The sequence below is a fragment of the Podarcis raffonei genome, chromosome 7, assembly GCF_027172205.1.
Source record: "Podarcis raffonei isolate rPodRaf1 chromosome 7, rPodRaf1.pri, whole genome shotgun sequence".
NCBI lineage: Eukaryota > Metazoa > Chordata > Lepidosauria > Squamata > Lacertidae > Podarcis > Podarcis raffonei.
This window is the reverse complement of record NC_070608.1, coordinates 51850960-51867208: the sequence shown is the minus strand read 5'-3', so window position 1 is coordinate 51867208 and position 16249 is coordinate 51850960. Positions and strand designations below refer to the sequence as shown.

General features: G+C 39.3%; 1 protein-coding gene across 1 annotated transcript in view; it reads left to right on the top strand.

The window, feature by feature from the left end:
* LOC128417650 (cadherin-19-like) overlaps positions 1–16249 on the top strand; it is a 61243-nt gene that overhangs the window by 29061 nt on the left and 15933 nt on the right. The window contains exons 5-10 of the mRNA XM_053396615.1: positions 298–399; positions 1472–1630; positions 3984–4168; positions 5235–5488; positions 7717–7853; positions 10942–11063. Coding sequence (XP_053252590.1) covers positions 298–399; positions 1472–1630; positions 3984–4168; positions 5235–5488; positions 7717–7853; positions 10942–11063 — 959 coding nt within the window. The remainder of the gene's footprint in view (positions 1–297; positions 400–1471; positions 1631–3983; positions 4169–5234; positions 5489–7716; positions 7854–10941; positions 11064–16249) is intronic.

The window sequence follows — 16249 nt, the reverse complement described above, 5'->3', positions numbered from 1 at the left end:
AAGCTGGGTGTCTGTAAAGAGATCCACTATACTTCGGTAAATAAAGGGTCACACACAACAGAGGATTTCATCTACACTTCAAAGGAATGTGGTATTTATTTATATATGGAATAAAGCATGTAAATTAACCCTAACCCTCACTTTCCCTAACAGGATCTTGAAAAGAAAGTATCTTTATGTTGCCTATATGTCTATATACATATAGAAACATTAACAAAGAATGAGTAACTTTTTTACATGGCTAGCTATAGTAAATGCTCCCATAAGAACTGTGCCTTTCACTCAAACCTTCCACAGGTACTTCGGTGGTTCAGGTTACAGCTACAGCTCCCACAGGTGCCCGCCTGCTTTACAGTATCCCTTCTGAACAACCCTATTTTTCTGTGGAGCCAACAACAGGTATTGCTGGTTATGGATGTAAGACTCTTGAGTATCAGTAATGCACAACATGGGTGTGAAAAACCTGTATAACCAATAATCTCCCTTTGATGTTATATCTGTATTATAATTGGATCTGTATTATAACTGGGTTGGATACAGATTTCATCTAAATGCACATAATGGTGCCGCAGGAAGATGCTGCCTTTCCCCCATTGTGGCCCCCTCTTCCATGTTCTATTGATGAAGACGAAGGTAGGAGGAAGGATGACTCTTCTTCTTCTTCTTCTTCTTCTTCTTCTTCTCCTTCTTCTTCTTCCTCCTCCTCCTCCTCCTCCTCCTCCTCCTCCCCCCCCCTCCTCCTCCTCCTCTTCTTACTGGTTCCTCCATTCTGGGACTTTGTGTGTTTGTTTATAGGGCCCATAGGAGCAGCCCACCCAGTGATCCCAGCTGCAACAAGTAAAGTTGTGGTCGTTTTCAACCCACATCAGCTTCCATATATGAATTGTTCTAAAAAATGTACCCAGCTGTGTGTGGTGCACAGCTTCTAAATCAACAGATACTGACCCAGATTGCTTTGACTGCACTTCTCACCAGCTGGAGGTAGAGAGTGACTGTCTTTCCCAAACAGGCAATTGGGCTCTTAGAACAGGGGAGGGGAACTTGTGGTCCTCCAGATGTTATTGGATTCCAGCTCCCATCAACACAAGTCTATGTGTTCGGGGATGATGGGAGTTGTAGTTCAATAATCTCGAGGGGGTGTAAGAAGTTCCTTAGCCCTACCTTACAGGTCACAGTACTAATTCAGCAGTACCTTCAGATTTCAAAACAGCTGGGGCCATCAAAACACCATCCTGTAGGCTTCCTTTTCTTTTTGTCCATACAAAGGCAGAGCCAGAGGCTATCCAATCATGGAAACCCTCTGTGCATGCAAAGTGTCCTCTCTAGACTGGGGCAATGGTATGATAAAATACTCTCATGTGTTGGTGTGAGAAAAATAGTTTGAACTTTAAGACTCCAGTGCTGTACATGCTTGCCAGGCTGCAGGTCTCATTGATATCTAGCTGTGCTGTAAATATTGTATATTTTGCAGGGGTAGTAAGAACAGCTTACCCAATGGACAGAGAAACACAGGATCAGTGCTTTGTTGTCATTCAAGCCAGAGTTGGTGAAGCAGGTGTCTCTACAGCTACCACAACTGTAACTATCAACCTCTCTGATGTTAATGACAATCCTCCTCGATTTCAGCAGAGTGAGTAAAATGTCTCCTGGTTCAATTTTTTTAAAATGCTGGGAGCAAATTCAGACCAACTAATTCTGATAAATAAAACATACGTTATATGTGAAATACTTTTGTACAAAACTTAAAAATTAACGCTTTTATATTGCATATGTTCCTTGATTAAATGTCATTGTCTCTTTATAACCCATTCAAAGAAACATTGCATTGATAGTATAATTAATGCCAAAGGAGGGTAAACCCAGTGTGTCCAGACTCCATAAGCCATTTCGTTGGAACGTTTATAATTTAGATAAAGGAACTTTGAGAAATGTACTTCTGTGAATTCTTAACCGAGGCATCTAGAACTCTACTACAGCTACAGTGTGTCCAGACTCCATAAGCCATTTCGTTGGAACGTTTATAATTTAGATAAAGGAACTTTGAGAAATGTACTTCTGTGAATTCTTAACCGAGGCATCTAGAACTCTACTACAGCTACAAATTCAGTCTTTTCACACCACTTTAAATTTGTACTGTCAATTTTGTCTTGGTAACATAGATGTAGTCACTATGTTTAAATAGCTACAAAAATTAAAAGCATTGAGCATCCTGTAAAGAAAACACAGTCAGAAAACTGCAACTGTTTCTTCTTTAGTTGCATGTCCATCACCAATGCAAGCAGCTTCTTCATTTGAACAAACAGTTCTCCCAATAGTCACCCTGTGAAAATGTTTAGAGTGTACATGGAGAATCCTGAAAAAATATTTTTCTTCACTGTTGCTTTAGTGCCATGTACCTCTCCACTATGTCTTCCCCTTCCCTGTATGATCCTAACCAAACAGGGATCACCTAATACATTTGATTTTGTAAAAATACCACAGAGCCACTTAGATTTTACTGCATCACAAAGGCAATTCAGAATAAGGTCCAGGAGTATTGCTTTTATCTTGAATGGGTGTTAGAGAGAGAACCATGCTACAAATATTTTTCCCCATATTGGTATTTCCCATTGCTGAAAGAGGGAGCATCTCTTTTTGGAGGAGGTAAAACTCACACAAAACATGTTCCCTGCCATTTTGTCTCAGCCTTATCACTTTCTATACAGATATTTAAAATAGAAAGAAACTCTTCCTTTGAACACCTAATACAATTTCCACCTCTCTTGGGGATAGCAGCCTATATTTTTGTAACTACTGTTGATATACCGACAAGGATAAAATGAGGTTTTGCTAAGGACAAAAATCCTCTGAGGACCAACTAATTAAGTGATAAATATAAACTGAGTAACTTGGGACCAACACATCTCAGTGCAATCTTGCAGGCAAGGCATAGTACACCTTGGATTTTTAATAACAGAAAATATGTAATTTATGGTAGTGGTTTTCACTACTTGGATTCTCTAAAAGCTTATCAGGTGTTCCTCAGTTAAAAAAAGCAGTCATGGCAAATGTGTTTCCCTAAAAGACAGACAGCCTGCAATTTTCTCTCCTCTCCTACATTGCTGCAAACACTTTTCTCATGGGCAGGCTGGTGCTGAGTATAATTTTGGGTGCATTTTCAGTTCAAGTAGAGCAATGGTGAGGGCCAGCAGTCCTGATCAGTACAGTGAATTGTGTGCACATGTAATGACATTTCCTTCAAACCTTCTCCACAGGTTCCTCAAAAGACAAAGTGATCTGGAATGAGCCTCAGAAGGTGGAATGTTTGAAACCCCCATTGCTTTAGGGGAAAACTTTAATTTTAGTGGGTACTACGTTGCTACTGTGCAATGAAAGCACAAGGAAAAATATTCTAGACATGAGCATCATAAAGTGACCTAATGACCTCTCCCAGTGTTTTCCTGTAGAGTTTACACTGAACACTTCATTAGAGGATGTAGAATGCATTGCTTTCAATACAAAACAACCCACAACTGCTTAGGGACAGTTTCTGGATGCTTAGCTAATGAAATATATTGAGGTATTGTGTTGAAAAGCATCATACATATTTCCAGTCTCCCTTAAAAATGAAGTCAGTCTTGGATGTTTCAGTCATAATTAGTTGTATTTTTCATCTCCCCTCTTTGAAATTGGTGGTTGGACAATTGATATCTCATTGTTCAATTGAGTTTTTGTATTGCACACAAGCAAGCAAGTGAACTTATAAACAACTGGAATGTTGAATTGGCTCATGAATGTTGAAACACATGAATGGATGATCCAAGTCAAGGCTGCCAATCTTAACAAAAGAAAATGAGCTTATGACATAAGCTCCCCCACCCCCAAGCCATACATCTTGTGTAACTGGGCAATTTTCAGAATAAAAAGTGGTCTACATTTAGTTGTTATTTCGGTGATCAAGATTGTGTTGGCAACTTTCTCTGATATTTGGTTGTTTCTTTAAGAGCGTTATGAAATGTATGCATCTGAGGCAGCACCTGTGGGCAGCATCCTAGGCAAAATCAAGGCAGATGACAGTGACCTGGGAGAGAATGCTGCCATGGACTATGTAATAGAAGGAGACACTCCTCACATTGTTCGCATCATTACTAACAATGAGACTCAAGAAGGAACTGTCATATTAAACAAGGTGAGATGTCAGCCATTACTTGACAAAGAAATATCACAGAAATCATTGAAACGGACAAGATTAAGTACGTTTGCTTGTTATAGCCTTGTGTTGTTTGTCATGATAAAATATCAATGCAATATAAAGGGCTGTTTTGAAGAAGAAAATCTTCTCTCAGATGTATGCCAAACTCCGACATGATCCAGGATAGATTGGCTGCATGCAGAAAACTATGGCCCTAGACCCACACAAATTCATGAGACCAAACATGGGACAGTGGCATTTTAATTAATACAATGCCTTGCAGGAATGGCAAATCAAATTAACCACCTTCAGAAACTGTGGTCAGCTGAGAATTTTGTCTATGGTAGGGAAGCATCCCTCCAGACCCCTGGGCATGTGATACAGCTGCAGGTTGTGGTTCCCCAGCAAAGGATGAGGAGGAAACAATGCCCTTTTTTGCTGGGTGAGCCTTGAGTATCAGCTCACCATGTGTACCCAGGCCCTGTTGCCCAGTGTCCATCCATAATATGTATGTCAGGTATACAGGGCACCTCCCCAATGCCACCACACCTAAAACACTGGTGGATCCCTAAAGTGGGCCCTTAACCTGGTAATGCTTCAATATACCTAAGGTTTTTTCCCTCAGCTTCCTCACATGCCCAGGCTCAATGCTCCGTGAGCAGCTAATCTATGCCACTCGCCAGAATGCCAGCCAAATTGTTCCCAGTGTTGAGTAGGCAAACAAGAATGTACCTTAATGGGGAATGAAGGACCCCCCCAAAAAAAATAATAATCCTGCCCAGCCTCTTCTAAAAGGCACCTAGCCAAAGCCCACACTGCATATAGGGAGGGAGCATACAGCAAAATGCCAAGAGGAGCAGACTCCTAAAGCCAGGCTCCAGCCCAATGATTGATCATCAAAAACACCAGGAAACTAAAGGAGTAAACTTAATAGTAAAAGCAAAGAGAGTCAAGGCAAAGATGAACCATTAATATGTTTATTGTCTTTAATTCTACACATTATTGGTTTTCTAATGCTGAATGGAAAATATTCTACTTCCCCCCTTCCTTTTCTTACATGCAGATATTGGATTATGAGAATCAAAGCATATATAATATGAAAGTGAAAGGTGCCAACAGGCACATAGATGAGCGCTTCCTGAAAGATGGGCCATTTGAAGACACAACTTCTCTTAGGATCAGAGTGAAGGATGTTGATGAGCCTCCCGTTTTCATGTTAGATGAATTTGTGATGGAGATTGATGAAGGGGATCTGAATGATTCATTTGTAGGAGTTGTGAGTTCCAGAGATCCAGACAGTGTCAACAGTTCAATCAGGTGCAGCTTCAAGAGAGCCTTTTACAGCTGAGATTGTCATAGATTCTTGAATAACACTGAAGACAACAGCTCAAATCTAGACCTGTATGTTCCGTCTGAGGGGTGTATGGCACTTCCCCATTAATTCAGTTGAAGCTCTCCTGTTTGTGTTTAAAATGGTACATTTATGGAGCTTTGTTTCCCTTAAATAGGGCCAGGGCTTTTTCGGCTGTGGCTCCAATCTGGTGGAATGCTCTGTCACAAGAGACTAAGGCCCTGCGGGACCTGACATCTTTCCGCAGGGCCTGCAAGACAGAGTTGTTCCACCAGGCCTTTGGTTAGGGCGCAGCCTGACCCCTCCTCTGGCAACCTGCACAGAATTTTGCTTAACGGTTGCCATCAATTTGATTTTAATTAATTTTTATAATGAAATGTTTTTAAAATGTTTGATTATTTGATTGTTTGATTATTTGATTGTTGTTAGCCGCCCTGAGCCTGGCTTCGGCTGGGGAGAGCAGGATACAAATAAAATTTATTATTATTATTATTATTATTATTATTATTATTATTATTATTATATACAATGGCAAAGCCTTGCAATAGGGGGACGTCTGTGTGCATATCCAGACTCTGCACATTCAGTGTTTAGTTGCACATTTGCTGTTTGGAAAGAACTGCTGATTTATAAATATAACTGCTTTTATAATTTGTGAAGTAAAGTGAATCCTGGTAAAGAAAATGGGGTTATTAAACAATACAAACATTTTGAAACAGAGTTACTTTTCATGTTTTCTTGGCTGCCACAAATCTGATAAGAATTACTTATTTGGACAGGTATTCTGGGATGTATGATTTATTTCAATAGTAGCTGCTTTTAATGGGTTATCTAATCAGGAGTGGCACATCCCATTTTGCCATCCAATTTAGGTAAAATGGGAAGTGCTGCCCTGCTGCTGCCCTGCCCACCCCACTGGCAGAGAAGCACCAGCGACACTGATTTTGAAAAGAACTTGCCAAATTTTCATGAGATCTCATGCACTCTGCAAAATCTCATTGTAGGGGTCCCTATCATGGGACCTGCCAGCATTTCCAATAGTATCTGCAAAAGATCTCAGTAAATATTTCCTCAAAAATCCACAACATATGAGATTGTTTGCCGTTCCTGCTCAGTTCCTGTTTGCACTGGCCCAGCCTCTGTGCCAATGAACATGTCATCTGAACAGAGAAGTCCCAATAATTTATCTCAGTGACTAAGATGAATTGTGGTGGCTGGTGTAGGTGCCTTTTCTTCATTGCTGAGGTCCATGCCCACACCATTTTATGGTCTTGTTCCATTTTTTCTGTTGTTTTAGTTGTGGCAAGCATTATGCCGTGTCCCCATGGCAGCCATTTTGTGTTACGCTTTGCCCTCTCGGCAAACAACAGCATTTTCTCAAAATGTCAAATGACCCCATGTTTGGTGACGCCTGCTTTAAAGTAAGCCATTTTTTAAAAAAATGATCTTTGAGTGCCCCCTTTCCAAGGGTACAGAATAGGTATATATTAAAAAAATATAAAAATTCCATCTATAAAATATCCAGTTTTTGTTTTTTTGGGAGGTGGTGCTGGAAGACTGTAGGGAAGCTAAGAAGGAGGTCTTTTAAGTAGGAAAACCTTATTCTGCCTTACAAAACAGTTTGTGAAAAGCAAGCCCAAAGGTCTTCTCCCCCCCCCCACTTCCCGGCAACACCATTTTCTGACCTTTTCTTTTTATTTTATGGAAGTGGGATACATACTATCAAAGGGGCTCTTTTCAGCTCTTTCTCCTTTGCTCTGCTTCTTTGACACTGCATCAAGCCAACCATGATGAAATAAATGTACGGTTATATCTCAACTAAGTTGCCAGTGTTACTCATTTCACAAGTGGCACTTTGCTGTTTCTTTTGAATTGAGTCACTCACCTGCTGTGAGTCTGCCTGCGCAATGAGAATGAATAATGCATTTTAGATTTGGTTCACATTAATATAGGTCTGAGGCATATTTAGTTTCATAGAAAGAAGTGCTTTGATCTTGGTAGCAGTGAATTTTAAATGTTTATCAGTGTACATTTTTCATGATTTCTGAGCAGCTGGAGAACACATCCATATTCATATCTACACCACTCTCCTTTCTTCACTGACAATAGCTTATATAGCCTTGTTTCAGAAGTACCATTTTTGTTCAGTTCATAAGAAAGTCTCCATCTCCCCCTTCCTTACTTTGATGTGCAGGTATTCTATTGTCCACAGCAAGCATTTAAAGGGATTTTTCAGCATCAATGCACACAATGGAACAATCAGTATGACCAAACCTCTGGACCGAGAGATAGCGGCTTGGCACAACATAACCGTCTCAGCCACTGAATCAAGTGAGTAAGACTTTAAGGAACCCTATGCTTGAGTGATGGCATGAATTCCTTGCAATTATCTTCAGTATATCTCTTCTTTCTGAACTGAGAAAATAAGCTACTTTTTCATTATTTCACCGTTGCTAGCTAACATTATGTAGCATTGCTAAAATGATGAGTTGGAAGCCAAATAATGTTTGATCTCCCAAGTCTTGGGTTCTCATAAAATATTATACCATTTTTAAAAAAGAAAATAATGGAAACTAAAACAGTTTTAAGTTACACCGAAGCATATAAAACTGCTCTCCTGGTACAAGATCTTATGTTAAATTAGACCCCAGTTAATTTCACAGCAGATTTTTTGACTGGTATGAAATTAGCCAGGGTTTAATTTAACACCAGTCAGAAACCTGTGTCTCAAATTAATTGTGAAAGCAGGGCTTTAATCAGCTAGACTTCCATACAGTTGCAATTAAATCAGGAAAGCATACCTTATATAGATATCACCTGTCAGTTTTGTCTCAAAATCAAATGCAAATTGCCTCGTTTGTGCTCTCACTTACAGGTCACCTTGCCTTAGGGAGGTAATTCCAAAAAATCAAAAATGTAAATCTGGAACAGTGTGCCAGAAACTTAGTGCCTAGCAATAAAAAGAGTAAATGAAAACCACAAGGGAACAATTTCAGATAACTTGAGATTGTCTTGTCAAAAAGATGAGCTGTGGGCTTTTCATTATAAAGGATAATGCACACACAAATTAAATTATACCAAAATAAAAATTACTTACAGCATGGAAAAACTATACAGATTTTTTAAATAGAATCCTAATAGATTTTAAACTGAGTTCAGTTTAACTCAAAATAGTATGGCTTGTTTTTTCCCTTCCACCTTGCAACATTCCAACATATCACGTGAAATTTCGAATCTTCATTTTCACTTTTGTTCTGTTTCCTTTAAAACAACAACACAGAATGACAATAAAGAGATCTTCTTTGTGCAATATCCCAAATAGTATTCAGTAGTCTGTTATCTGTCTCTACATATCTCTCATCTTTTTTCTGAAATCACAAATTCTCACAAAATTCCAATTTTAGAAAATCTCGGATTGCTGTATGCAATGATTTATAGGAACTGAAAATCAGAATAGATTTAGGGAGCAATCCTATGGACAAGAAAAGTGAGCCAGCGTAAATTTACACCAGATCCAGACCCCATTCAGCAGTGGGGCTGCTGCTGCTGCTGCTCTGCCTAAGCCTAGCAGAGGTGAGAGACTTCCAGATAACATTCTGTGCTGGGTTGCTCAATCTTGTGACTGAGCTGAACGAGCTTAGGTTGCAGCCTAAATCCTCCCTTTCTGGTCCCACCCCACCATGCCTCTGGAACTTCCCTTTTGGAGGACTTACTGAGTAATGAATAGGATGAGCAAGTTACAGTGGTGTATCTTTGGCTAAACCAGGGTTGGGGACTTAACCACTGCATGCTAAACTGCTCATCCCAGAGGATCTTGATACAGGATTGCCCCATTAGTGACAGACATCTTTAATAAGTACAGTGGCAGAATTAGGATATTAGGAAAGTTGGTTGTGCAGCATGCATACAATTTTCATCCCTTGCTGACCAGGAAAGCTACAGATTACTGAGAAAAGCCTGGTTGTCTGAAACTATCTAGAGATAAACTATCCAGAAATAAGTTCTATACCTGTATGCTAGCTTTTATTTTGTTGTTCAGCTGGGAAGTGATAGTTGCCATATTAATTTGGTCAATATAAAAAAATGCATTACATAAGATAGAAAATCTAGTTTGACATTTTTGTTCTCCAGAGGTTTTTCAAAAAAATATTGAATTAATTTCTGTAATCCTACCCTCATTTCTTAAAAGCAAGTCACGTTAGTTGTTATCAAACACTGGCACAGCTAATTGGGGAGAAGAAGAAAATTCCTCTTTGGAACAGCAGGTGTTATGATAAAAGAACCTAAAACATTTTGTTCAAAACAACAAAACAGAACTATTTGGCATTATTTGTTGTGACAAAATGTCACAAAGGCCTTTATTCAAAATATGGGCTTTATTTTTGCTTTTAATTTTATTCATTATAAATTTTATTCATTTATTCATTATAGCAGATTTCCATTGGCATGACTGACCTTGTCAATATGTCCAAGTTTTACAACCAGTTCCCGCAATCCCTTTCCTCTTTTCAACATAAGGGAAAATTAACCTTTTCTGCTTTTTCTAAGCAATGATATGTTGACTTGTGGAACAATATCCAAAGACTAAGAAAATCCCATGAATAAATAAAACTGTTGAAGATAGCCAATGGAGAGGATTTTAGATTTCATTTACTTGTACAAGTAAAGACAAAAAATGGCTTTATCAAGTACTTCTTGAAAATTAAGCTTATTTAAGTGTGGGACTGTGAATACTCTGTCATACCTGTCTTAAGCAAAATATTCATTTGTTCAAAAGCATTTAAAATTATCATATCTTCTGTAAAAGAATTGCTAGAAAGAAGGAAAGTAAGACAGTAAATTCCTTCCTTCAGTGGTTCTGGTTTTCAGTTATTTTCTTTCACATTTGTCCATATCTCAGTTATTGCTTACTCAGTTCACTTACCTACAACATTTGTCTTAAGTCACATCAGGGAATATTTGTTTGGGGTGTTTATTCTTTCATGGCTCTTTCAAATAGGCAATTTGCCGTTTGCGCTGATCAAAGGAGGAACTTGCCTAAATGAACTCGTCACATGCTCTAGAATGTTGTACTGTATGTGACTCAGTCACAGGTAGTCATGGAATGCTAAGTGGTTACCCCTATTGAAAACACTGTATCAGCACAGTGGATAATGCTATGCAAAATGACTATTATTTTTATTATTATTTCATTGTGACATATAATAATATGTAACAGTCATACTATTTGTTCCTGAAATCAAAGGCACAGTATGTCTCACAGGAGAGGTGTTCTCTTTTTTACAATAGTCACGTCTTCTAGAGCTGAACAAAGTATTTTAATGACAAAATTATATATCATACTACAGGGTCGCACAATAGACTATGAGCTGCCAATTTTGCCTTTTATTTATACTTACTTTTGTTTCCTTTGCTTCAGTGAACCCAAAACAAATATCAAAAGTGAATGTTTATATACATGTTCGTGATGTTAACGAACATGCGCCAGAATTTTCGGATTACTATGAGACATATGTGTGTGAGAATGCAGGTTCTGGACAGGTAAGATGAAAAAGTCTTGTTGATCTCTTTTCCTCCCTGCTGAGATCTGCCAGTGCTCATCCTTTCTTGGCTGCCTGAAATCGTGTAAGATTTTCTTATTTGGACAGGTACTCTGGGATGAATGATTTCTTTCAGTGGCAGCTGATTTTAGTGGTTCATATCATTGGAGTACTTCTCCTTTCCAGTCCACCACAGGAGGCAAATGGAGAGTGAAGCCTTGCTTTGACCTCAGTCTTGTTGCATCTCCTCATCTGCATTGCTTTCTGTTTCACTTTTGTTATCACTGTGGGTGTTTGTTGACCGCTTCTTTGGATGGCCATGAGGAAAAAAATCAGTCATATGATCCTGGGTTTTTCATCAGTGCTTGGCATCCCTTTAGATGGGTCATTGCTCTGGACAGGTGTTTCATTGTCCACTGTTGAAACTGGAACTTATATATTGGGGCAGGTATGCAAATTTTGAAGAAGAAATGGAACTGGTAAAACTGTGAAATGAGACAAAAACAGAAACAACTGGCTCTGTAATTGATCTGCATTGTCTTCTTACCTTCTACCTGCTTCATTCCCTGTCCTCTCAGTGCCAGGTTTCCATAATGCTTGTTTGTGTTGTTAATAAGAGCTGTAGTCCTTTTCTTTCTGTGTGTCTGTCTGCCTCCCTCCTCTCGTATTCTCTCCTGCAAGCACAATATTACTGTGCAGGTTCAAAGTTGTGGTTGACATTCATCAGCTGTGAAACTGAAATATAATGTCATAGCTCATTTTAATCAGATACAGTTGATGAGAATAGTTCACGTCCACCATCACCAGCTACCATTCCAATTACTGTCACTGAATCCAAGAGTACCCTAGACTGCTCACCAGATATCTAGAGGAGGTTGAATCTAATCACTAACATGAATCCTCCTATCTTCTGTATATCTCCTGCTTATGCTTCACTCAAACTTAGGACTAGCTACACAGGATGTTAAAGGGGTGGCTTGCAGGAATGTCAGGGGTCTTTTTTAATTGGAATTGGAATCAGGATTGAGACCACAGTACATAGAAAGGGGAGGTTTAACCCTTCTATTTTGACCAGAATCCTGGGGGGAAAGTCCACTATTCAGGGGTTTAAACTTTTAAGATGAGCCAGTCACTTTTATGATCATTCTATACCAGTTATTTACCTCCTTTTGTTAATCCTGGTGCATGCCACCTTGGGATTTTTTTAATGAAACGTGGTATATAAATATTTTGATTTAAACATATAATGTCCTGTGTACTAATCCTGTACTCCAGCTTCTATTGGCTCACCAACTGTATCCAGACTACATCTGGGTCAGACTTTTTAAAGAAAGAAGTAAGAGCAGTATATTAAAGACATACCACTTAGCAGCCTCATGTTTATCTTGTCTGCAAAGAGGAACATGATAAGATCTCTCAAATGCCTGTTAGCTTCCACAGAAACATCACCAGCATCTCATAATAACCCATGGTATTGAAAGCTGATGTACAATGAGCAGGGAATGTGTATTGATCACTCTATAAGGGCACAAACATCATACGAGTGCCATTGTGATGAAAACAAGAATTGTGGGGGCCCTAGAAACCAATAACAATGCTATTCAGGTGAATCATAAATGCCAAGGTCACCACACAATACATCAACATTGCCAGACACGCAGCAGGTAGGCCAGAAAACTGCAGGTTTTAGACTGTCTAGCGTTCTCCCTTTTAAAAGGGTAGCACGTATATTTTCAGTCACTGTGCCAGTTTCTTTCAAGCAAATCCTCTCCTAGTGTCTAAATAATGTGAAATTGGGCCTTATGAACAGCCAGGAGCATGTCCCATTTCATGTATGCTCTTCCTGACCAATTTCTGAAGAGGAGAAATAATGTGAACTGGGCCTTCATAGGCTGTGTGCTCAAATAGAGGGTTTGTTTCACACTGAAGACTAATTCCCTAGTGAAGGGGATAGACTCACGCCCAGTGGCAACTGATGTGCACTAGACCTGTTGGGACTTCTAAGAGGTCATGTGGTGTGGCATAGCCAGGTCCTCAGCTTCCTCCCTTGCAAATATATTCCAGACACTTAAGCATTGCTGTTTATAAATAGGCAGCACCTAACCAAACAGAAAAATGTCATATATATTTTTCAGAATTGTTCTATGCTGGGAAAGAAAGTTGTGTAACCTCCACCTGTTCTGGTTCTTCTTCTTTCCTTCTTCTTTGCAGAGAAACCGTAGAGACTTAAAACATTGTCGTTTCATCAATACTTAGCACCTAAATGAGCAGTTGTATAGGGATAAGCAGGGTTAAGATTCAGTGGATGTCTGGTTGAGTCAGGAGGTTCTGGAAATTTAGTTTGGTCAGACTAAGCCCTGGTTGCCCTACCTAATGGAACAGCATCTACTGATATTTCTCCAACAATATCTCAGCACTGATCCTGACCAAATATATGAACCAGGGCTAAGATTTCATAAAGCCCTCTACATAGTTACCTTAAAAGTAAAAAGAGATTCTATGCTAATGTGGCTTACATCTGTTCAATCCAATGTAGGAGAGTCCATTTATAAAATTCCCAATAAAAATCACTTCCATAGAAATTTTGTTTAGTATTTATCAAGATTCTGGGGGGAAAGCTGCATTTAGTAAAGTGATTGCATCCTCTTTTTGCCTTTATTGTGACTTTTGGGTGCTCTTGAACTTTTTGATTTACCCTCTGGAAATGGGTCTCTCTCTATATGTAAGTCCTTGGGACTATCATATGAAAACATAACTTGGTAATAAAAACTAAATGTAAAAGGAGATTGATTTTTCCATAACTCTATCCATCATGCTTACCAGACACTTTAAATAGATTTCCATTATACTTTTCATGTCAGTGCTCTACACCTTCCCCAAACCCAGGCATCGGCTACACAATAGCTGACTTTTTCTTACACAAACCAAGTCCAGTGCACTCCTAGAGTTGGATTCATTGGTCTGTAAAACACTTCAAAACAGGATGTGCATGAAAGGAACTCAATAAAATGAAAGTCTAATCCTTTGATAGCCATCAGATGTAACAGAATAATACCAGTAAATTGTGTGTTACATTTACATGAATTTACACTGCCTCTCTTCAGCTCTCAGAGCAAACTATAAAAGCTGGGCAATATGATCAGATTAAAACCTGACAAAACAAAGATCTTTTTTAATTAGCTCCGCACTGTACTTTAACTGATTTATTATTCCCTGTCATTTCTATAGTTCTTAAAGTGCAAAGTAATTATGCCATTCACCTACACAACACACATATGTAAGACTCCCATTTTATAAATTATGCTGGTTGCTAAGTTTCTCATTTGATAGATGCAGGGTTTAGGCTGACAGAATGTCTTTCCCAAGTCCTTGTGCAGCAGAACTTTAAATTCACATCCAAACAACCTGTAGAGTATTTATCGCTTATAAACTGCTCCTAAGGTTCAAACTACATGCAGGGGTCACAAACTTGGATCTGCCTTAAGTGGCGGAGTGTGTGATTTAAAGTACCAAGCAGAAAAATGGGTGAGACAGGGTGAAGGAACATGCACACAAAACACACCATTTTACTATGTACTTTCCCTTCCCAGGTTACTTTTTTTTCTAGTAAAATGTCTCATATCTGACCAGAGCTAGGGTAAAAATGACTTTGGGGTGGACTAAATTATCACTTGCCCTTTCCTTTAACATGATCAAGGTAGATTTGAGTCTGCTGTTATTTGGAGACACATGTCTTTGGCTCTCTAGTCCATTCCGGGATAAGACTTGCTGCAGTAAAGCATAAATGTTCAGGACAGAGCAGTTGTCAGTTTGCAAATAAATCCTATTGCTTTTAGTTGTGCTTACTTCCAAACAAGGGCGCCAGAATGGCAGCAATATATCCAGCAATATAAAAGGGGACCAAATTTATCTTAGATGCTACAGCAGAATTAATCTGACTCAGTCAGAATTACCCCAACCTGGTTCTGACCTAAAGAAGATTGAAACGTTCTGCTTCAAATGTATTTGTAGACAAGTAAGTAAGCAAGCTGAGCAACATTTGTTATTGTGTATTATATGTAGGGCTGAGCCAGAAGGGAGTCTCTCTCTCTCTCTCTCTCTCTCTCTCTCTCTCTCACTCTCACTCTCACTCTCTCTCTCACACACACACACACAACTTTGCTAGAATTGGAAGAAGTAATACACTTTCATCATTTGTTCAGGATAAATAAAAAAAAAGTTTCATTTTTGATCCCTGATAGTTTGTGATCCCTGATTGTTTAGGATTGTGCAAATGATTTGTACAGTGAGCATTGCTTAAATGACCTTCATTTGCCCTTAGGGATGTCAGACAATAACCCAAAAAGGTTGGCTGCCTAGTACGGTATTTTGGCATTCAATACATGATCCCAGATGGCTTGTATTACTTGCACTGGAATGAAATAGAAAGAAAAAAAAAGATATGGGCAGCAAATAAGCTGCAAAGTGGAATGCTGAGGTGAATGTTTTGATTAGCCAATAAAAAAGGAACACAGATTATGTGGGGCATTGGTCCTCAAACCATGGCTTTCAAGCTGAAAAAGAAACATGAGGAACTCCTGGAAACTTCAATTGGTTTAGAGTGCAAAACAAGAACATTTTTAGGAGCATCTGCTTTGCATTGCTTGTGCCATCTTGATCCTATTGCACTGTTGTTGTTGTTGTTGTTGTTGTTGTTGTTGTTGCTGCTGCTGCTGCTGCTGCTGTGGCTGTTGCTGTTACCAGTCACATTTTATAACTGTTTGATTTCAGGGCCAATTTAAGCATTATGTTATTGCTCTTTAAAGCCCCCAATGGTTTGTAAGCAGTTTGTGTGTGCAGGCTGAGACCCCCCTGACCCCATGCGACACCCGGGTGGAATAATGACTCGTGACAACGTGTTACGGGATTAAAATTGTCCACAACTTTATAAAACTTTCAGATGTAGGAAGACCTTGGCTTTGGCACTGGTGTTTATCCCTCCCAGTCTCTGTCCGGGGATCTGGGGCACATCAGGGTTAACCAATCTATCTGGGGATTGGGCTGGCTTTGGAAGACATATGTTTAAGCAGAGAGCGCACCCCCCCCCCATTTCACCTCAACACAGGGGAGTGCACTGACAACCGTTCAGCATATGGCCAGTGCCTCCCCTCAACACAACCCCTTTAATGGGGAACCCTGGGATCGCTG